The sequence below is a fragment of the Sprattus sprattus genome, assembly GCF_963457725.1.
Source record: "Sprattus sprattus genome assembly, chromosome: 2".
Classification (NCBI taxonomy): domain Eukaryota; kingdom Metazoa; phylum Chordata; class Actinopteri; order Clupeiformes; family Clupeidae; genus Sprattus; species Sprattus sprattus.
The window spans coordinates 50,489,336-50,513,571 of record NC_137921.1 but is presented as its reverse complement, the minus strand read 5'-3'; the positions used below and the strand labels follow the sequence as shown (position 1 = coordinate 50,513,571).

Sequence of the window (24,236 nt, the reverse complement as noted above, 5' to 3'; positions counted from 1 at the left end):
AAAGTAAATGTGTTTTGAAGACTTGTTTCTCACTCTACCCTTCTCCCTATCCACTTAACGGAGATGTTTTAGGTGTTTTTTCCTTTGACACAATGTGGGCTCACACCTGGACCAGTGTGTATACTTGATTTGAACACATACACAGGGAGTAAGACCACAACACAATAACAAGCCTCAAGGCCATGCAGGGCACAATGGCTCTACAAGGCCAGCAAAACACATTATTTAACAAGATAAACAGGACAAAAACAAGACAAAATACCTCTTTTTGAGTTGAATATACAGCATTTTACAGCTGGACTCAAATTTTTTGGGTAGGTATTCGGATTTCAGTTTCGGTATTTGGATTTTTATTTCTAAATGTAGGCCATCAATGAAGGCAAACTACAAAATACACTTTGTCAGCTCATTCTTGTACTAAATTTATACTTCTTAATTGCACTGTAAAATGAGCAAAATATATCCCATCTCAGCTTGGGCACCACAAAACCACTAGTGATGCATGAAAAAATTATTGAGCGATCGTGCTTTTTAAAAGCTACACTGTACACTGAGGAAGCAGTTTATTTTTAGCCACTGGTGGAAATGTATTTTTATTTGTTTTAAGTAATGGAAACAGAGTCCAAACTTTTAACGTTAGAAGACAGCGCATATCTGTTGGAGACAAAAAATGCGAATATGCACAGACAATTTGGAACAAGGGTGCAATTAGAAGTCTGGGGCTATAAAAATAACATTGTAAAAAAAGAGTCCTTAAAATTGAATGTCTTTAAAATGGCATTATGCAGTAATTGTACTTCAGGGTTAGGGTTAGGATAAGCAGTTTTACCTTAAAATAAAAGCTTAAAATTGGGGCGCTACAATGACTTTTAGTATGGAGAATCGCTTCCGTGCCATTGCCATACAAGTGTCCGTAGGCATATTACTGCGTTATGTAGATTTGCCTGAAGCCGCCCGGTTTCTACTGTCTGACGAACTAGTAAGTAGCTTATTTGCCATATTGCTTTGTCTTGTGTTGCACTTGTTTGAATGTGTTAGGACAGTTGTTGACTTACTAGTTTGTCATAGTGTCAAAGTAAGCACATTTCAAGAGGTTTCGCTAGCTTTAGCCTCTAGCATCTCATTAGCGATGAGCAATTCTTCCGTTATGCTCCTTTAACCGAAAGACTGCAGTGCTGTCCATCTCTGCCAAGAACAGAGAAATATCTGACTTGAGTCCTTCCAGAGTCATGCTCAGCGCGAAGCTTCGAATATTTACTGTGTGAATATAGCTCATGTGTATCCTAGCCATTCTTAAGAACAAGGAGAGCTAAGAAGTGTTTGGCTGGTAACTTTGACCACATTTAGATGACTGACGACGTGTGGATGCCGTCTTACTTTTGCCGTCTAATTGGATCAGACTCTGTAGGGTGAACGTAAGACTTGAGGATCTCCTCCAAGGTTTGATCATCTGGAACTCTGGAGAGGAGATAAGAAAAGAAGACAAAAAAACATTGCAGACAAAAAAATTACAGAAGATGTTGAAAGTGACAGAATCCTTGAACCATCAAATTCAAGACTTGTATTACAGTTATTACATGCTTATATAATCCAAACATATTAATTCAAAATTGTTACAAGGGTAACAAATATAAGTTTCACACAGATGTTTAACATACACAAAGGCTATTACTTAGGATAGCAAATGTCATAATGTTAATAAATGAACGTTCCTTCAAGGAACAGGCGTACCTCCTCATAGTGTATTCGGCACTGCTCTGAGGGAAAAGGAGCTTCAGATGCCAATAGAAACGTCTCTCTCTGTGGGAGCAGAAAATGAAAATGATCAATGGGACTTTCAACGCAATGGTAAAGAACCATCTGATGGATAGCACCAACTGATAAAAAGCTGCCATCACCCTAATGCTCAGGTTCAGGCACTAGTCAGATATATTGACAGCAGGATTAGGGAGTTGCGGTTCAGTCAAGACTGATACAAAGAAGATCCTTTGGATGCTGCCAAATGAAAAACCATGCGCAATCAATATTTCTTACTATGCAACATACTCTGGATCATCGACTTTTGCAATTATGACAGACTTAACCACAGCTGCATTCATTATGGGGCTTTCTCAGCCAGCGGTCTCGCCCTGCTTGTGAGAAGTCTAGAACTTCTACTATACTAGCTTCTGATCCCAGCAGCCCAGATCTTCATCTCAGTCCGATTCTGGCCATGCACCTCAGCCATTACACACTGGCCTGAGATCTAAGTGTGTGTGTGTGTGTGTGTGTGTGTGTATGCATAGCTGTGTATGCATGTGTAGAGCGAGCTGACCCCAGTCGTCAAGGCGACGAGGAGTCCGTGGTGGAGCTCCAGCTGGCAGACACCCCCATAATGAGGCACGGCCCTGGGGTGCAGGCTAGGGCTGGAGTTACTAGGGGTTGCTAGGTGTTCTCCACTGCACGCAAAACATTCGCCTTCCCCTTCCACCCCCCTGGACAGAGGGGAACACAGTGATCCGTGTTCCTTCACTCGAGCTCCCCTCTGCCATAAACAACGTCGATGGGGGTGAAGCTCCGACGCTGTCAGGGCCCACGGCAAAGCCGCTGAGCCTACAGGGATTAGAGGGGATGATGAAGCACCTCCCGACCAAAGGGGTCTAATCAAAACAGAACTCTCGTTCGTGATTGGGATTTATGACTGATGACTCCAAAGGGTCCACCGGGGATTCCCTTTCGACGTGTGCAGCTTAGATCCAACACTTATAGGCTGGGTGCTGTCATAATTACATGTATAAACAATATGGGGATAATTAAGCGCTGGGCCTGTCTACATTCTCGCACTATAGAGACATAGACAGGGTGCGGCCCTATCTAATCTGGTGGGATACATGCTGTGCAATTATATACGAGGAGTCGTCATAAGAGTCACACTCTCTCTCACATACAGACACACACACACACACACACACACACACACACACACACACACACACACACAGCCCTGACATGATTCGCAAAGGACAGTGGGTGTAGTTGCTACAGCAAGGGCATCTGTTCAAGTCTTGGCCCTGGTTGCGACGGCAAACCCACTCCACCACAACTCTGCTGGCACCAAGTCCATCACAAGCTCAACCAGGCTATAAAGCACGGCTTTTATTTCATGTGGTCACCACAGTGAGCCATCCATGTGGTGGGTGTGGTGCCAATTAAACGGGTGGGGTTCAAACTCAATACCACCCACCCCCCCCCCTCCCAAAAACTCACACATATGTGCACATGCACACATACACACACACACAAACACACACACACACACACACATATACACACACACATAGGTTCACAGGCCCTCACCACCCTGTCTCTATTCCACCTCAATCAGCTAGTGCATTAGCCAGAGGGCGATGTTTGTGAGATCAAACAGCTCCCCGAGGTCCTGTAATAGCTCTGGGCAACTTCACGGGTCCTTATTAGTGCTCAGTAGAGGTCTGCGAACAGCTTGACCCTGCTTGAGTGATGCCTGTGAATGCGGGGCTGCCACGGCGCAGCTGAGGGACGTTAGCGCTTGACTTCATTTCAAACCACTTTTGAGGCCGGTGGCAGGCATGCCCAGGAACTGCACGCGCTCTGCTTCTCCAGCAGGACGCAGTCAGAGGGTTGACCTAAAAATACAGCACTGCAGCCACTTATGGTCCTCATTCCGTTGTTTATTACTGGCTGCTTTGCACTCTTTTAGCAGAGCCTGGTGCAAAAAAATATCAACAAACCAGTGTGGCCATCAAGACGATTTTTTTTTGTAAACAGGGTTAAAATGTTTTTGAGAATTGCACTGCATTTTACCGATAGGCAGCCCATGGCAATCGAATGGAAGTGAGGCAGAGGTAAGCAGCAGACACAGAAAGCCTAATGTTCTCGCTTCCCCCTGAAGGGGAGGAGACAGAGGGAGAGGACAACAGGCCCAGCCTAGCCTGGAATTCTCAATGCTCCCGCAAGCGCCAGCCAAGCTCCAGTTCTGGTACTGTTTGTAATGGTGGAGAATATTCTGTACCAGATGGCAATGTTACACAACCCCGGGAGATTTTTTTTTTTTTTCTCTCCCCCCCCCCCCCCCTCCCTCTCCCCTGCTCCACCCCACAAGTGCCTTTTCTTTGAAGAAAAACAGAGGAGAGGAGGGTGAAGAGGAAGGAGCCGAATGCAAAAACTGCACAGCTGGCAGAACATCCTAATCAGAGGTGGCTGTTATATGAGTTTCCACATGAACGTGGGCAGGCGGGCGGGCGGGCGGGCGCACTGACTGGGAGACAGGTTACTGGCAGGGGCAGGCTGGCCTGGGATGTGGTAGGGGTTGGGATAGGGAAAGACGGTGGGTCGGGGTGGTGATAGGGTTGAGGGCTGAGAGGGATTCCCTGTGCAGGTGCGGAGGTATTCCGTTGCCCTCCGGGGCTGAGGAATTTATGAGTGTTTGCTTGGGCTGTGTGGTGCAGAGGGAGTGGGGGGTGGGGGGCGAAGGCAGGCAAGGGAGCGTGTCGGAGGAGGAGGGCTGGAATGCCAGGTGTAATGGTATTGTTCTGCCTCTACTGCGAATGGAAAGTATTTTTTTTCGATGGAAAAAGGGCTTGGCTGGAGGACGCGTGTAGGCATTCTTCAGGAGAGGTCAGGAAGCATTCCAGCCGCACACGCCATCACTCAATGTCAAGACATGGAGGAGAGATGGCACCAATAAGCAGCAAAACAGCACTCGTCCCAGCCAGGGAGAGAGAGAAAACTCCAAGACTAAATGGCTCCACGAGAACGAGACATACATTAGCGCTTAGAACATGTCTCTGTGCTGACATGAGAGTGTCTACTGTGGACTGTCTGAAAAGGTCGTCCAAATACTCAGCGTAAAAACTAGGGGCGCCACACATATCCGCGCTTCAGGGATCATCTGCACCTTCGTAGTCGTGTCACGATGCAAATTTACCCAAAATAGGTCAAGAGGCAGATATGCGCTGTCCTTTTCAGAACAGTTAATAAGCAAGTACCGTTGGGCTACACCTGGTTATGTGTCAGAAACCGTCTCTTACATTTTGGGTTGGAAAAACAAACACAGGGTTGCTATGGTCAATTGCTGAGTCAACAAGACATTTTTAAAAGCATCACACCAAAACAGAATGGCCTGTATTGAAGCGGTGGCACACTGTATTTCATACGGCGTGGTCTCTGGAAACAATCTTGTGTGTTCCACATTAATCTCAGTGTTGTTTCTGAGCGTGAATACACTGAACACTGAAAATAGCTTTATTTTTCCACATCGCACCATAGTCTGCAGATGCAGTAGAGCCTTGCTGTCATGCCTCCATCAGTAGGGTTAGCCTGGAGGCCATCACTGTACCAGCCCTCCTCGAAGCCCCCAAAAACTTCCAGCTCTGGTGTCACTGATTACAGCATCCAGAGTCAGTCAGCCATTCAAAATTCGTCCTGGGTTTGATTTCCACGAGGCAACAGTCACGGTTCTAATTTGGGAAAAGAGCGGAAAAACTGGTCTTGATCTATAGGCCTCGAGGACAAAACAAAACAACCAATAACAACACTTGGCAATGGAATGACCTCATGTTCTAATCATTTCGAAAAACAAAGAAAGCAACAGATATCCTTGTCATCGAGGTCAAAGATATTGCGGATTATGTCACATAATGTTCCCTGTGGAAATACTGTCCTTGCAAGGGGAACGGGCATCATTCGGATTCCTTGTTTGAATCTTTGCACTCATAGGACGCCAGAGGCACTTGTCCATCAAAAGTAGCATAGACAACAGTGGGTTTGCGTGTGCATCCACTTCCCAGTCACATTGCACCTTCATGTGTCTGAACTAGGGCTGTAATGATATTGGATCGAACCGAGAAATCGCGACACTCTGGGCCACGAACCTGCATTGCGATGCGAGGAGGCAGAACCGCGACATGCCCTCAGCGATCACGTGATACAAAAGTTTGGTTCGCTAGTAAGCCTACACGTGTGCTGTGCGCAATGGCTACCTCAGATGACATTTGAATCGGCCATTTGAATTGTTGGCGCGTGGTTGCCGGATTGTTTGTCGCTGGAGGACTGCTCTGCACGGAGAATAGAAGTGTGTGCGTTAATTGCTCCGTAGCTGTCTCTCCCTCTCCCTCTCCGGAGTTTTGGTTGCGGGTGGTCTAACGCTCCCTCAGAAGAAAGACGTACACTGCGTCGTGTTTTGACCACTGTTTTCCCGTACTTAAATTGTTTTTAGTTAATAGGCTGTGAGAGAGCCACCAGTACTTTATGTTACTTTCTTTGGATCTTTCTGTATTTTGTTTGTATGAATGTGTGAGTGTGCTTTCGTTACTTAACGGCCATCTTGTGATGTACGGGGTTACTGTGTAACCCTAACGTTCAGTTTGTAGTGGTTCCCAAGTGTGCGCATTGTGTGGAAGTGCATACCATAATACGTGGTGTAGTAGTGTGGCGGCTATTCACTAATGTGTGTAGTGTTCTGAAACATTGTAACACGTTTGATTGCTCTGGTTTGTGTGCGTGAGTTGGGTTATTCCAGATCTTATAGCTCTTTTTGGTGGGTGTGTTACTGTTGCCAGTAGCCTGTATATCGCGGGTAATCGTGGGTAACTATGATGGCAGTGTATGAGGGTGTGCGTGTGTGAGAACTGTTTTTGTCATGTCATTAAATACCAGTGACCAGATATTTATTAAACTACAGAAATAAAACGTTTTATTTTGCTAAACTCTTGCCTCCTCGATATTCATTCATTTGATTAGCCTGGGCCCTGTTCATAAAATACGTGGCAGTTAGGGTCTGTCACATTTGGCCATACACTGCCATCATAGTTAAAGTTATTTATGTTATTTGGTTATTTATGTGTTGTTTCCCTCTTATTTTAGGCTATGTTGAAGCCTACTTTTTCAGAAGTTTGTTGAATGTTTTTCAACAGCATTGCTTTGAGTAATAAAAACCTCAATATTTGGTTATAAATTGTTTCTTCATTTTTTTATAGCTCATACTTATTCTAATGTGAATTAGAAAATATATTTTAAAAATCGCGAGGTAAAAAAAAAAATAAAAAATTATAATATCGTGGGGTGTATCGAACCGTGGGTCAAGAATCGTGATACGAATCGAATCGTGAGGTAGGTGTATCGTTACAGCCCTAGTCTGAACCAACGATAACTCCTAGGGCGGCTTTCGTGAGCAACGAAGAACACAACAAAGCGGATGACGCAGGCCCCCAACCTTCTATATCTGTCAGGTAGAGTTTCCAGGACATTAGGAAATGAAAAACATGAGTGGGTAACAATCACACTACTGGGCTGGATGTCAATTGTCTCTCTCACACACACACACACACACACACACACACACACACCGCACACTCGCATTTTCCATGGAATGACCTCAACCTCAGTGCATGACATAGAGAATAGGATGCATTTTGGAACACGCCCATGGTGTCTGCCATGTGTTAAGCTGCCCCTGAATGCATACATTAGTGTCACAGGCTTGGGTGGGGTGGGGGTGGGGGGGGGGGGGGGGGGGGTGGGGTACTCATGTCGTGTGGCAGAGCGGGGCCACGGGCAGCTGCTGTTGTTCGCACCCTCACAGATGCCCTGGATCAGAGAGGGGAGAGGTGCGGGCGGAGTGGAGTGCTAGCTGTGCTCAGAATTTCAAAAGGACGAGGAAGACTGCTATGACAGGATGATGACTTTCTCAGTCTGGCTTTTTCTCGCCTCACTGCACGTCCTTTGCTACCACAAAAAAGCGAGGACAAAGAAAGATGGGATAAACCAGCTAAGAAACTTGCCATGGTAGCAAGGCAAGCACATGTGTAACAGAGCCCCTGACAGATGGATCCACTAGGACTGTGGGGATTTTGTCATCTAACCAGTAATAAGCCCCACAAAAACACGGGCACATATGGAATATGAGTAAGAGCTAAGCAGGGACCTGGCAGGCAACGGGCCTGACTTCACAAAAGGCTTAAGAACACGTTATCCATGTATACCTTTAATCATCCATCTTGCTAACCACCTGCTGAACCACAAGACAGAAGTGGGAGATGATGGAGATGGTGGCGACAGTGCTAGTGGTGGTGGTGCCAGGTGACACACTGTGCCGGGCCCGGGTGTTTTTGGGTGGGGTTGGCAGAGGGGTGGGGGGTCTTCTCTGGGACATCCACTAACTCCTTGAAGGAGGAGGGACAGTGGGTGTCTCAGGAGGCAGGGCAGGTTTACAGGATTACAGGCAGATGTTCCTTAAGCCCTCTATTTGCTGGCTGCTCCTTGCTGTAGTCCCAAGTAATGCACAAATTGCTGCATTGCGCTGGGCTTGGTCCGGCAATCCCTGGCGCAGAGAGACAAGCGACTGCGACTTGGGGGCCAAAAAGCTATAGTACATGGAAAAGACCAATCCCAGAGGGAACAAATGTCCTGCTGTGCAACTTGAGAGGTGATCTTGGACAGGGGAGGCGGCCACACATCCTGAACGCAGAGTGGGGGGGGAAATAAATAAAACAGGGACGACAAAACACAGTCGCGTTGTTTGGGTGTTCCCACCACGAGTCGGATCACGGGGTCGCATTCTGTTTGGGGCCTGCTGTGGTTTCATTGCACATCTGCCGAGACGAAATTACCTAAACTGCTCAGCGCGTATCCGGTAACACGGTGTTCCCATCCCATTTCCCCAAAGACGTCCAATCACTCTGAGAGAGCGGAGGAAAACAACACAACACCAAACCATCAAGTGACTCAAGAGGTGATGAGACATTTCCTCAGCTCCACTGTTAGTGTGAAATGGCTGAATTCTTCCTCCATTAGGGGAGCAGAATGTACATGGTGATGACGACTGTTCAGTGGGTCAGTGTTTCTGCTTCAGAAGTCATGTGAAGCCAAAAAGAGTTATGCAGCTGACAATTTCCCCACATGCTTTGCCATTTATTACATATTTGTGCCCTTATGGCTCCTTTGAAATTACAGGGTAGGTAATTTTCTAGTTAAATACTTTATTGTGTGCCCTGTGCCTGACATTAGCCACCATGGATAAGGAGGTAGAGAGGGCAGAAGGAGAGTGAAGAAAGGAGAAAAAACAGGATCTCTCAATCACACACACACACACACACACACAACCAACACTAACCCATCAGCCAAGCCTGAAAGCCTTAAGACCCAGCCGACAATAATGATCTCCCTCTTTCTCTCTCTCTGGCAATGCAAATGCGTAGCATGAATATGTCGCTAACCATCTGCAGTCACTTGAGTAAAAACATCTGCTTTTTATATAATGTACTTGGTACATTCTGAAACCCATTTCTGTCCTCCAGCAACTTATCGTGCATCCATCTTTCAGTGATAGTGTGCATGATGGTGGATGCTATTGACTTAAGCCTACTTGCACTGTTGTGCAGTGGAAATTGCATTTATGAACAGGCACAGATGCCAGACAACCTACCGCCAGCATGACAGGCTTTTCAAGAAAGGCAAGGAGATGCCGGGTTGGAATTTTCTCGGATTAGAAGTCTCTATTGGGTCTTTTTCCTTAAAAATGTGGGGTGCTGACAGCACACAGGGAGGCTTTCTAGGGAACAATACAAATTATTCTTTTGGGACGTTTTGAAATCTGGTGCATCTTCATTTTCAAGGAAACTGAATCCATTACTTCTCTGACACAGTATGGGGAAATAAAGGGGTTTCGAAAGAAATATCACTCTTGGCCAATAGGAAAATAACAGTGTAGCAGTGTAGCAGTGTAGCAGTGTAGTGTGTGTGTGTGTGTTTTTTCCAGCCTTACTATCACAGTCAATGTTACCTAACAGACACAGAGAGTGAGGAATCAGACAGGTTTGGTCACATGGTAGGCAAAACACTGGCTGACAGGTGTCTCTCTCTGGATTGGTTGCCACATGTGTGTCCTGAAGAAAACCCATGGCATTTCGACAGCCACCAAACAAAACCTGACCTGAACTGACAATGAAGCTAGAGCTGGCAATAGTTCATGTCTGGAGGTACAGAGCCGCCTGGCAGGGGATCCGACCAAGTCAACAGGTAAGTGACCACTCTCTGGGGGCGTTGCCAAACTGACACACACACACACACAAACTTTTTCACACATGGTAGGTTCCACTACCTTGTATTCACATATCGTAGGGATAGTGTGAAGGAAGACAGAATTAGCAGTTAGAGTTCTCCCCTTTCTCTGTTTGTTGTCTTTAAATTATGAAGGAGGAGGGTTCACAGCTTTTATGAAAAAAAAAAACCTTGGCAACGCAGTTCATCTGCCAAGCTCAGGGTCTCCTTTATACCGTAGCAGTTGTTACACTCATCCATGTCGGTTGGCTTTGAGAGAAATTATCCCACCGTCATCCATCTCTGCCACTTGCCCACCCCCAACTATAATCAACGCAAATACCATGCATACAATGTCACCATCATTGACTCACTCGCACTTCCTCACTCTCATCCAGTTCTGCTTCTTGTTCATCTCTAATCTCACACTCATCCAGCTCGGCCACTGACTTACTCGCTTCCTTTACACCGGCCTCCACTCTTGTTCACTTTGGGTTGCTCACTCACTCTTTCCAGCGTCAGCAGCATCCCTGACAGATGTGAGGAGAGCAGGGAGGAGGTCAGCCCGGAGCAGAGCGGTGACATAAACGAGGGTGTACTTCGAGACAACGCTCTCATTCACACACAGCAGGCCTGATTGACACCTTCTCTCCGTTCTAGACGTGACAGAATGTCGCCGCCTGGATATTGAATTAAAAGCACCGTTTCCCCGTTCCCTTCCCAGTTTTTCATATTATGGTTCGAGGGGTAAATATTTATACTTCCAGAGTGACAGAAGGGAGTCCCCTACAGAAGCGAGTCGCTCTGAAAATCGGCAGGACCACCAGTGGCATGACAGGAAGTCATGTGATGTGGAAACAGGAAGAGGGAAAGTGGTGGCGAAAATATGGGGGTATGAGGTACGCCAACGGGTGGACATTCTGTACGGACAAGGGAGGGTTGGTGGGCTAGGGGGCCATGGGAAGTGTGAGTGATGTTGCCATGGCAACATAACACGGGCACAAACACACACAGTTAAGTTATCTTTGGGGGTGTGTTGTACAGGCAAGACCACGAGCGAGGAATCAGCATGCGGTCTTAAAAGTTACAAGCTGTCAGTGCTATCATTAACCTACAAGGAGTGTTCAAGCAGCATCCTAAAAGTGGAGATTTATGTACTTGCCAACTCTAAGCAGCTGGTCCAGACCTTCTCGACTTGCAGCGTTTGTGGTAAACTGCATATTGCACTTCTCCAGCCATTAGTTATCCGTTATTATTTTGGGACCTTTCCCCCAGATGTCTGATTCATCAGCGCAACAAACATGTAACTATGAAGACCTTTTTTGCTCCTGGAGGGGATCAATTTACCACTGGGTATAATGGCTACCCCTTGTGAGTGTCTTTACCTATGGTAATAACTTGTTATAAACTTGATGTGCAAATGAACAAATCCTTACAACCAAAAAAACTTTTGTGACACTTAATCAGTCATTAATACATCCAAGGCATCATAATGTTGACTATTGTGACTCTTTTAGCATCAATATCATTCTTCGTCAAGACCTTCTTATGGGTGACCCTCACACCACCCTGGTGGATGCTGCGCTGTGAGAGGAGACAGCAACTGAACTGTTGGGAACTTAGCAAGGGCGACACCATGTGGCAGGCTTGTTTGACTTGCTGCTCATCCTCTGGTTCAGATATTTCAGTGCATTTCTGTGAGGGACTCGAGATCTTACTTCTGATAGGCCGATCGAAAATGCGATACTTCTTGCAAGCACACTGTTCACGCTGCATGAAAGGTAGAGCAGCAGGCTGCTTTTGTTGTGCTAATGAGGCCCATCAAAGCAGCACAGCGAGTCAAACCAGTGAGCCAATCAAAACAAAACCTGATCAGGAGAAGATGCTTTAGCCCAGCACTCTGTGTAACCATATCCCGTTTGAGCTTCGTACAGATGTCCCAAAAAAGCTAATATGATTCAAACATATAAAATTACATTAATGATCCTCGTGTTGTTCTTTGTCTGAAGAAACTGTATTCCCACATTCACATGGAATGCTCACTGATGAAATGAACACTGTGGGACACAGAGCTACAGGCCAGACAGGTGGTAATCTGAGCTGGACTGTACAGCACACAGTGGAGTAACACAGCTATGTCTGGCAGGGCCAGGTCTAACACTAATTGTTATTTAACTTACTTTGGGACTGCTAAGATGCCTTTCACTCAGTGTTATTAAACTTACTTTGGGACTGCTAAGATGCCTTTCACTCAGTGTTATTAAACTTACTTTGGGACTGCTAAGATGCCTTTAACTCAGTGTTATTTAACTTACTTTGGGACTGCTAAGATGCCTTTCACTCAGTGTTATTTAACTTACTTTGGGACTGCTTATATGCCTTTCACTCAGTGTTATTTAACTTACTTTGGGACTGCTAAGATGCCTTTCACTCAGTGTTATTTAACTTACTTTGGGACTGCTTATATGCCTTTCACTCAGTGTTATTTAACTTACTTTGGGACTGCTAAGATGCCTTTCACTCAGTGTTATTTAACTTACTTTGGGACTGCTTATATGCCTTTCACTCAGTGTTATTTAACTTACTTTGGGACTGCTAGGATGCCTTTCACTCAGTGTTATTTAACTTACTTTGGGACTGCTTGTATGCCTCTCAATCAGTGTTATTTACCTTACTTTGGGACTGCTAGGATGCCTTTCTCTCACTGTTATTTAACTTACTTTGGGACTGCTAAGATGCCTTTCACTCAGTGTTATTTAACTTATTTTGGGACTGCTAGGATGCATTTCACTCAGTGTTGCACTTGGTATTGGAGGAGCAAAGCTACAAAGATATAAGATTTCTTATATAAGAAATGAAACAGCAAACAGCCATTGTTTTCCTGTAGGTTGCCTTATAAGCAACCACACACATGGTTACCTCCAGTTTGGGATGACTAAATATATATTTAAATTACAAAGCACTGTGGAGAACTATAGACTGCTTAAGAGATCAGCAGAAGGGGTCTTATATAATGGCAACCTTTTGTTACAGCGGCTCTTTTAACCTCCCAAAGGGGCTGAATGGAATGTGGCCTACCTTCTGTGGAAGAAGGTAGAGTTCTCTTTACTTTTGGTGAATGATCTGGGGAGGTTCTTCAGGGTGATTTTAGCCATGCGGGCCTCCTTTGCCAGCTTCTGGACCTGCACGTAAGAAAGAGCAAATTCCACCCAATAAGAGCACATTCTACCCTCTAATAGCACATTCTACCTTATGTCTTATAGTCAGTGGCGGCTGGTGACATATTTTTGGGGGGGGGCGTAGTTGGGCGGCGCGGTTTAAATAGCACTCCACAATGAGAAGAAAACAGGTTTTGAGTAGAATTTTTGTTACTGAGGTTAAAGGACTGCATATTTCTGCTTTCACTACATGACACTGCATGAGATGGTACATATGGGTGTGGCCTGCAATGGGAATAGGGACCAATCAGCACTGCACTGGATTACATCAACATGAATGATTGTTACACTATAACAATTACACATAACCAATATTATTAAGACACATATCATAGTGGACATTACACTAAGCAACATAGATCTCATTCGTATTATATTTACAGTATGAACTCATTCTTATTACATAAGTCAATATAAGAGAACCTATAACAGAACATGCTAATGACTACTATTATGCTAATCGCAAATCGCTGCTAATAGCAATGTTAAAACCACAACAAACACTATAACTACATGAAACACGCTTACTTTTATCAGGTACGCACACAATGCCTCACATACATATTGAAACAATGATGACTGGAAAACTAGGCACTCAGTATGTTTAACAACTTAACTATTACTGCCACTGAATTGGCTATGAATGAAATGTATCGATATATAACTGTTAATCTTAACTGAGGGAGCTACACGCGTTACGCCATTACTAACGGAGTCTTTCGTACAATATTAAAATAAAAACAAAGCTTTATTTCAAGAACACACAGTGCTCAACACTATCCAATAACATCTATCAACAACCTGTAACTTGAAAACGCATTACTCACTGCACAGCCCGCTAACCAGCAGATATGTGATACGTATATATTATACGTATATGTGAGGGAATCACAAAAGGTCTCTGATTGGACCAGTCCAGTCCGTATGATATAAGAATCCCTGTTATTGGCTTGGGCGCAGAAATGTGCGCCCATGGCTCGAACTGTCATCCGGCAATGAGAAGCTGTCCTTGCTCAAATGTTTCTGCCCATTTGTCTCGCTCCCATATAGATCCACTTGGCCGGCGCCCACAGTGATAACAAATGGCAATATATTATATTAGGTCACACTTAAGTGGTTGTTGACAGGGGCTTATTTTAATTATTTGATCTATAATGGGTTAAAATTGTAGGAGGAGCGGCGCCCTAGCGCCCTGTATTGACGCACCGCCACTGCTTATAGTTCTATAGTGTCCTAAAATGTATAATAACCTTACAACACTACATAGAACTACATTAAGGTTTCCTGATTTGAATTTAATTCAATAATTATAATAATATACCATAATAATTGAATGTAATTAATTCAACATGTGATTGTTCAGACTAACACGGACTGTAGGGACTGTGAGCCCTGTCTTACCCTCTGAGTGTGTTGAGGTAGCTGAGTAAGGACATCCCTGGTGGCACTATCTGCCAATCTCCCAGTCTCCTCCAGGAACCTGTAGTCTAGATGAAACGCAAACATTAAAAGCAGAACACCACCAGGAAACGGATGGAATGGGGACCTACTGGATAAACACATGTACACACACACACACACACACACACACACACACACACACACACACACACACACACGAGTATGTGACCTTACCATTTAGGAGGTTGATCTCATCAAACTCTGAGAGGGTCACAAAAGCGGTTTTATCTCGAACACCACTGCATCCGGTTTCCACTTTGTGCTTCTTTACACATACCAAACTGGGGAGAGCACAGAGAACATGTCAATACCTATCAGCAATTCCTGAGAAATGATTCCTACTGTTAGAAAAAAAAGAAAAGAAAAGGAAAACACACACTCTCTCTCTCTCTCTCTCTCACTCTCTCTCACACACACACACACACACACACACACACACACACACACACACACACACACACACACACACACACACACACACACACACACACACACACACACACACACACACGCGCGCGCGCACACACACGCGCACACGCACATCACATTCACCAACACCTCATGAAAACCTGACTCAAGGGTCACCGACCAAAAGCAACAAGACTAAAACAAAACAAACTCTGCCATAAAACGTTCAGCCACTCTTTGGAAAAGTGGTGGTTCCCCATCACACGCCTCTGGTTTGGCCTGAACCCAACCCCGGACTCTTAGGGACAGCCGGCACTCCCGATGCAGCGTCTTGATGTGTAGGAAAGCGCTTGCTGTGGGAGCTCATTTTGCCAATAGGAAAACAGCGTTATGTAAGAGGAGCTGGAAAACACTGCGCAGAACTGGTGAAAGGGAATCATGCAAGCAGAGGCTGAAATGGAGAGGTGGAGGGAGGCATAAATCTATCCAACACTCGCATTGTGGGCAGGGGAGATTTAGCTGTGCCAGACTGGCAGATTCGGCTGGGACAGCTTGGAGACATTTGGAGCCTCTTCAGCTGTTCATAAATCAGTTTAAGGCCACGGCACACCTGTGACATGTGACATGGTGATGTTGACACCATACCTGTGATTTGACTATAAGCTTCCTGTTTTCATTTCATCACTGCTGCTGCATGTCTATGTGACTGGCAATACTACCCTCTACATTAGAAAAAAAAAACTGAATTATCATATGATTTCTCGTGGGAAATAATACTATAAAAACACACGTTTGGTAAGTTAAAGTTTTCACCTGGAGAGCTTATGCACTTTTAGTGATAAGACTTCTTTCCAGCAGGATAAAACAATAATGCTCAAGGCTACTATATAGGGTGTAACAAACCATTTTGGCAAAATTGCACATAAGCCATTCAACTACAAGTATTCACATCAACCGTCTTAAGAACTTTGGTGGTATTACTGTTGCCTTAAGTCTTCACTTTAGCGGTGCTGTGGGCCAAAAGGATTGTGGTTGGGGGGGGCATTAATAGGCCTAATCACGAAAGGAATTCATAAACACAGAAGAAAGGTGACAGGTTTTCAAGCACGCTTGGGTCACCTCAGACAGCAGTCAGCTATCTGCTGGACCTTATCCAAGCCTGAAGCATTCATCTTCATACTGTACATTTCAGAGAGTCGCTGAAAGGAAAATATTTGGCAAGACCCTCTTGCGGACCTTATCTTTGAATACTTGTTGCTGAAAAATGTTACTGGAAACCCTGAACAATGAGAAACCATGACAAAAATGTAGGCACTACTGTTCGGTCTTAACAGGCTTTTTTTAATCTTGTTCCACAGGTGCACTGTTGATGTTTTGTACACTACAGAGTGAAGTCAGTCATTGTGACCATTGGAAATAAGGCGAACTAGCATAAACAAGGCTATGTAATGGTGGGAGACTATTAACACTGACTTATACAAGATACACTTTCAATTGCTTGCAGAAAATGTGGTCAATAATACTTCAATAAGAATAAAACATTCAATTGATTAATACATTCAATGTATTCCGTTTGTAACTACCAATTAATTACAGCAAATCACTATTCACCACTATTGGTTTCTTAAAGCCAGGACTTCAAGCATCCTTGAAACGTTTTTTTTTTTTTAAATATATAAATATCCTACGATTACAAAACTAGGGATGTATTCCAAGGTGCTTCCACTTTCCAAGATTTCTGGCTTGTGTGAGCCATTTGCACGTTAAGCCTGCCTATAAATCCTTTGACCAGCTCAATCATCCATGGAGAGCGTAGGTACAGGCACGCACTGTCTTTAAATCAGTCAGAACAAGTGAACATGAAACAACAGCCTTGGATTGGTCCGATCAATCTGGACAAGGGAACAGAATTGGATGTGCAACTCTTTGGAACACCTTGAAGGCCCTAATAACAATCTCATGGTAACATTATAAAATAGGCTTATGAGTACCTCTCCTTTAATCTACTGCAGTTCAACTTGCATATGAAAATCTTTGGGCTGCCCTGACATAACTTTTATTCCAGGAATTGATACAGCACAGTTTTATACAACCCCTAATGCCAACTGGCACATATTGAGCATGGAATTCTAATATTCAAGGCTGTATATTTTAATATCAGAGATAAACTGTGGATTCTAGGAGAACGTTATTTTCAAGTAATATACCAGGGGAGGATCTGGGCCTTAAGTCATGCAACCCATAGAATGCACATGGCCGGCGGTGTGCGTCGGTCTAGGCATAGGCCTACATTCTGAAGTACTGTATGTACCTACTGTATATAAATCTTGACGAGATTGTTCTCCGAACTCACCTACAGGAGTGCGTCATGCAGCCAGGACACTTGTATCTCGCCTCCTCTGTGACACACATACCACAGCTGTAGAGAAATGCGACGTAAAGAACCAAACAAATGTTAACAAATGTTAATGGATCATGATTCAGATGAAATTAAAGGCTTGATTGCGACGTTTAGATTAACTCGCTGCTCTCGCTATTGATGGTTATGACTCAATTTCAAGATTTTCTTCTTTATTTATTTGTAAACTTGCAATTGAGAGCGAAGATGAGCAGTGTGTGGTACTAAATTACAACTTATCCAGGAGCCATGAGCCAACGGTATGTTGGCTATTGCGGTCACTGGAGACGTTAGCATGCGTTGTCAGATAACACATTGGTTGTTAACAAAGACTTTCCGTATAACAAATCAAGAGATTACAACACTGTACGTAGAAGTATAACAGCTTCATCAACAATTAAAAACGTGCCAAAACGGTCCTTTTCGATGTTGTGAACTTAACGTTCTGCCTATATTGGCTAACATTACCTTGTCAGAGATATCTTTCGCTTCTTTCCTCTTTCGTTCATTTCGCTGGGTGAGACCAATGGATTATCAGAGTCACCCTTTGTTGGAATAATCAAGGATTCCATATTTACAGACTGTAAGGGAAGGGAACTTGTGTAAAACTTCTACACACAAATGTGTTTTGGTAGCCGCTATTTCCACTGACAACACGTGTAATGCAGGTGCCGTAATTCGATTCGCGTTGACAATTACGACAGTAGAGTTGGGTCAGGAACTATTAGCGCACCCTGGTGTTTGGAAAACTGAAGTTCTACTCTAAATCTGTGGGACTAAGCAAAGAATGACAACAGTTGGTCAATGGTGTCTGTGTCAGGCCGTCGGTAGTGTTTTCGTTTATTACAGAGAACAAAAGGTATCTTTCGAAGAATGTGAGCACTTGCTATGCATGTATTTTAGGCATAAGCTGATCGAACACATTTGAATTATCTGTTGTAAATAATAATATGCATCGTTTCAGTTTGCTGGAACTAGTAAAATCAGACTGACACTGTGAATGCAGAATTGTTCACAGCTGGAGAGAACTGTGCATGAGATTAATCAAAACCACGGCAGTGATGCCAAGAAGAAGTCTCTCCTTTCACAAGCTTTTTGTATTTGGTTTGACCATATCCAAGGTAACAGGTAGCCTACCTTGCTTCTCATCCAGCTTCACGCTACATTCAGGGTCAACACAAATCTCTCCCAGCCTGTTCTGTTCTGGAATATGAAGACAACAATGCTTTATGAGCTCCAGCCTTCCAAGAAAGAATGCAAGGATAAGGTTTCATGTTGATAAATTACTCAGAAAGAATGAGAATGAAGCACTATATTTCAGGGAAGCTGTCATGAAAACTTGATGCAGGGACATATTATCTGAACAGCACAACTGAGTTGCATAACAGTAGAAAATACTCATGACTTGCATGAGGGCCCCTGCTGTTACTGACTGATTATTCAAGACTTTCACTCATACTAAAGTTATTTGAATTTCATTGTGTGAACTCCTGAAATGTTACACATGTAGTATAAATTAGTATTTTTCAAATGTTACACATACAAACAAAAAAAAATATCGTTGTTGTTGCACAACAACACACACATGCATATATAAAGGTGGCGACACACACGCAGGCCAAAGTCGGCGTGAATTTGACTTCTGCATTTTCCCATCCCCGACTGATCTTCCTCCAGGACCCCAGGAGCAGTGGGACCAAGTGAAGTGAACCATCTTGGTCAGGGACAGACAGGAGAGTGTTCTGTTCTTTTGCATGTCTCAGAACATGCAAACTCCTGACAGAAAGACCCGGGAACCCACCTGAGCACTGAAGGTCTTGGGAGGACCTGCCCCCCAGAGCCAACAGCTCCCCATGTGGGAATTGAACCCATGACCTTCTTGCTGTGAGGCAGCAGGGCAAACACCTGAGCCACCGTTTTTCTAATGTTACACATATTTATCATAAATCAGTATTTTTCAAACGTTACCTTGTGGTAAGTCAGTGGATCAGGTTGTTTGAACATAAATGGCTAGGACCTCCAATGGCAATCCACAGGGTTATCTATCTTGAAATAGCTTCACGCTGAGCTGTTACGTTATGGTAAGAGCTAAACTATACATTTTAGCTCTACAGTATGTCTCAAACTGCACAATTTATGACTCTGCGCATACAATTTTAAATACATTATTACTCATTCTCAAATTTAGGCGTATGGGCTTCACAGTGAGCTTGTGAGGTTGTGACACTTTGATAGATGTTTTTTTCCAGTCCCATTACTAATCCAGGTGGTAAACCACACCTCCGCTGAGAACACATTTAAATTACTGTTTTAATTAGCATGCTAGCTCTGTAGCTTACTACACCACCCAAACTCTGCCAAAATGTCCTTCAGGAGATGTTTAATTCTGGTCATCAGGGTGGCTATTACTCCATGGCATATTCCATGAATATCGCTCTCAGGTAATCGAGGGTCTTTCCTTTATATCAGAAAACAACTAATGCTACCACACATTTACTTTGGGTAATAAGCACTTGTCAAATGGGTTGAGAGGACAGACAACGATGCTATAAGAATATAATTGAGGGTCTGTTAAAGGTTGGGTCAACAGGACAATACGAAACAGATGGATTTCAGCAGGTCACAACTTGGAGGCATTTAGAAGTATAGTGCACAAAGAGGATACTGGCACAGTAGAGTTATGGGTTGAATCTTTTAAATGGTTTACATACCAGTGGTTACAATGAAGATCAGACCTAGTATAGGACTAAAACAGCACCAGCAAATACTGCAAAGAAATCAAATCAACTACAAGCTAGAAAAGTAACTACGTTGGGATTAAAACATTTTTTATTTAATGTCAACACATTTCATATTTACATTTTTTACTTAAATCCTCCAAAGTATTTATTTAATTACAGCTCATTCAATGCTATATAATTTAACACATGAAGATTCCTTTTTATGATGTGGTCTGGGTCTAGCTACAGTGAGCTGCCAGAACATTTCAAAAATCACTAACTGAGAGTGGAAGAATGAAAGGAATAAACAGTCACATGTTTGTGTGTGTATATATACACAAATACAAATACAAATTTAACATAAATAGTTATTTGGAATAGTTGGTAACTGACCAAATAGATCTCTGGGAGATAGTATAATTTATTGGGGTGTAGTAATTTGAGAGAAAAAAACAACAAACAAAACAAAACTTATATAAATAATTAACCATATAACGTCAAAATATACACAGGAAAAATGTCTTACTCACTGATTAACTATTTGTGTCTGTTGCAGCACCGTGGAAAGCTTGCCTCTATTGGGCACCCCTTCCTATTGAAATGTAAATTAAGCCAATGTGACATAATTTATTAACACAATGTTCATATAAATTAAGTTTAGTAAGAAATGACCAAATTCAAATTAGTACTTGTACAACAGAACATATCTTGATGTAGCCAGTACATACAACTTTGAATAAAATCTTGACACAAGCACCTACACTTGAAGGCAAAACATACTGGAGGTAGAGCACCATCTGATAAGATGTACGAGTCCAGGGTGGACAACGGATTTAAATTTACAAATAATAACAAAACAAAAAAACTTGATTGAAAAATGCAATTATTTTTTTCACGCAAATAACGCACAAGCTATTGCACTCTTAGGAAGTGATAAGGAGACAGTGCCCCACTGGTGGAGCCTGTGTTCCTCTTCAGGCACATGGGCCTGGTTGGGCTAGGCAGGTAAGATGGGGTGGGGAGACAGAGAGGAGAAGGTGGGTTTGGAGCCTAGTGAGGATTGGGGATGGGGAGGAAGTGGATAGAAGACCGGACAAGGTTGCTCTGGGTACAGTCATCGCTCTTGGCCTGGAGACATCATACCTTAGCACTACTACTCTGACCAAATCAAAATAAAAAAATCCAACAAACAAACAGAAAATACAAATTCTTGATACGTGTTGGCATCGTCCCGTGCTCCCTTTTAAAGACACAAATCTCTCCATTGAGTTCTGCTGAGTTCTTCAGAATAAGTCAATAGTCCTACAGATACTGTTACTTCTTCGGGGCCATCGCAGGGGGGCTGTTGTGGCCTCTTCAGAGAAATGCCCTGCACTCTGCATGTGACCTCTTGACGGCAGCCATTTTGAGTGGATAAAGCGGAGCTGTTCTTCTTTTATTTTATTCACAGGCAGGTTAGCTTGAGGAAGAGAGAGAGAGAAAGAGAGAGAGAGGAAGGGAGAGAAAGAGAGAGAGAGAGAGAAAGAGAGAGACAGAGAAGTGGCCTAGAACACTTCCTCTTAAAGAAAGCAGATGGGTCCGACCTCGACGTGCCGCAGCTCTCCAGGCTGCGTAGCTGCAAGACCCTGGAGGTTAACGATGGGAAGCTGATAGGTGTCCTGAGTCTGAAAAAGGAAGCGTGACTGGTGCCAGCTGCCATCTTGAATCTGACAGGAATCAAAAGAAGATATGCCCATTCAAGAGATAGCATTCACTCAGTTTCAATTTAGAATTCATTATATAGTTATAGATAATTATTATTTATTATTCTTCATTATTGAGCCATTATCAAGGGCTAATGGCTAGCAAGTCATTATTCAGGGCTGAACAGCCAGCTGATTAATTGAAGTGTGAAATGGAAGTCCACAAGAACGTATTCCTGGATTACCCCAACAGTATCTTACCCTCCCAGACTTACCTCACACTTATCCGAGAGCACAAATGGTTCAAGTAAAGTGTCCATCTCAAAAATCTGCCCATTCCAGCCCTTGAACTGTAACGGTGCTCTTTGGGTCTGTGACGCTGTGGTGCCCAGCGATGGGTCATTCAGGCAGTGGACAGTGATGGTCTGCATTGCCTCTGTGCTCAACAGGTGGAGGAACTTCATCTGGACTTTCCCAATGGCAAACGTCATCTGTGGTTGCAAAGATGAAAAAACTGAATTGAGGGAGCACCATTTCATGCGGCAGTCTAATTCTTCGTTAAGACATCGATGTACACAGTAAAACCACATTATGCCAGTATCCATGTAGGTAATAACTACAGTAACTCCAATAATGTCCATGCATTAAAGTTGGATGCTGGATTTATGACGTTCGTGAAGTATATGTAATTCACAGACTTAGGCCATTGCATCTTTATACTATGTCTGTGTTAGAGTGTCTAGGTTACCTTGTTTGTTGCAACTGGGTGGATGCATGTTTGACCAGCTGCTGTGAAGTTGCAGAACACTTCAATGGCATCTGATGTACAACCCAGGTTAGGGTCGATCCAGAATGGTCCTGATGGACACAAATCAGGCAAGAGACAGAGGTGTAATGAGTACAGACTTCTTTATCTTTGTATTTCTTGGCTCGGGTCTGCTAAGAATAACAACCTTGTTGGAATTCGGTGTTCTTGCAAATAGACACATTCCTTGGATATAACAAAAACATGGGAGCAGATTGGTGAAATAACAGAAAGCAAAGTGGGTAAGCAGTGAGCCGGCAGTACGAGACTCACCGTCGGCAAGCTTTTGTTGGCAGTCCAGCAGGTCTCTGCAGAAGCGGGCCGGGTTTTCTCGTGTGCCGAGGGGCTTTTTTATACTCTCTATAACACTGCTGAGGTAACGCAGCGTCTTAAAGATCTCAGAGTTCTGATCCGCCTGGGCCATCTCGGTGTTCTGGTAGCTCTGTGGGTGCAGGACCAGACGTGTGAGAAATTTGCACATACCATGCAATGTGCCATAAAGCAAAAGAAACAACAATCTCAAAACAACCAACTATCAATACAAGTTACTTCAATACTTCATGTCAGGAATCTAATTACATCATTAATCACAGTGTACAGGTCAACATGTAGAATCACTCGTTGAGGAAAACAGACGTTAAATCGTTAAGGTTTCTCTAAGATAATAGTCTGGTATATTTCGTTTTATTAACTCTGACCCTCCCATAAACATAGATCTTGGTATGAACCGCTCAGCAAAACATGTTTTTCGGTCTATAAAGACAAAACAATTGATTGCATGCAAGCACATTCCTGTCAAGTATCAGTACAAACATCTTACGCAACATATTTACACAAAAGAGAAAAACATGCACGCTTTCATCAGCTCTGTTCCCCAATTTCCTCCATCCGTTTGGAACAAGAGGGCGAGAAACAGATTGATGGAAAGATGGAAGGAGAGGTATAAAAAATGTGATGGAGATATAGAGAGGAGGAGGAGGATAAGGAGGCTGAGATACTGAGCAGTGGGGTGAAGGGGGGGTGTATTACCTCCATGCGAAAGGGACCATTGGAATCCATCAGTGCCTCCATAGATGGGTCAACATCCACGTTCTTGGGACACAAAGCACAGCGGAGATGGCCGTTAGAATTTCGAGTAAAATCAGGAGGAGAGTAAAGAGGAAAGCAAACAAGAGCCTGAGTCAACAAACCAACTCCAGCGCCACTCACGGTGGGGTTGGGGGGGTGGAGGGGGAGGACAGGCAGCGACCCCACCGGAATCGACTGCAAGCGTTATCCTCATGTGCAATATACACAAACATCACATTCCACTGGTTTTTATCACGTAATCATTTTTTAATGAGCCCTCGCTCACCAGTGGCTTGGGCAAACACCCACCAACCCCCACCACTACACCACCACCCCTCCCCCGCCAGGGCCCCATAGGCAGGACACCTCAGCACTCTTGCGGGCACAGAAGCACACCGTGGCTTTAGATCGTCTTTCCTG

At 43.9% G+C, this 24,236-nt stretch overlaps 2 protein-coding genes across 6 annotated transcripts in view; both read right to left on the bottom strand.

The window, feature by feature from the left end:
- The window catches only part of znhit6 (zinc finger HIT-type containing 6), a 29,820-nt gene extending 11,657 nt beyond the window's left edge, over window positions 1-18,163 (bottom strand). The window contains exons 1-7 of the mRNA XM_080831882.1: window positions 18,010-18,163; window positions 17,497-17,562; window positions 14,910-15,016; window positions 14,676-14,761; window positions 13,135-13,238; window positions 1,732-1,800; window positions 1,378-1,458 (exon numbers count right to left, since the gene is read on the bottom strand). Of these exons, the coding sequence (XP_080688008.1) occupies window positions 1,378-1,458; window positions 1,732-1,800; window positions 13,135-13,238; window positions 14,676-14,761; window positions 14,910-15,016; window positions 17,497-17,562; window positions 18,010-18,113 (617 nt within the window). The 5' untranslated portion in view covers window positions 18,114-18,163. The remainder of the gene's footprint in view (window positions 1-1,377; window positions 1,459-1,731; window positions 1,801-13,134; window positions 13,239-14,675; window positions 14,762-14,909; window positions 15,017-17,496; window positions 17,563-18,009) is intronic.
- A 2,215-nt stretch (window positions 18,164-20,378) lies between these two features.
- The window catches only part of col24a1 (collagen type XXIV alpha 1 chain), a 110,727-nt gene continuing 106,869 nt past the window's right edge, over window positions 20,379-24,236 (bottom strand). For all 5 annotated transcript variants that reach the window (XM_080860566.1, XM_080860562.1, XM_080860563.1 and 2 more), the window contains 5 exons: window positions 23,778-23,840; window positions 23,022-23,190; window positions 22,692-22,801; window positions 22,219-22,434; window positions 20,379-21,967 (listed from right to left, as the gene is read on the bottom strand). In XM_080860566.1, coding sequence (XP_080716692.1) covers window positions 21,821-21,967; window positions 22,219-22,434; window positions 22,692-22,801; window positions 23,022-23,190; window positions 23,778-23,840 — 705 coding nt within the window. In that variant the 3' untranslated portion in view covers window positions 20,379-21,820. The remainder of the gene's footprint in view (window positions 21,968-22,218; window positions 22,435-22,691; window positions 22,802-23,021; window positions 23,191-23,777; window positions 23,841-24,236) is intronic.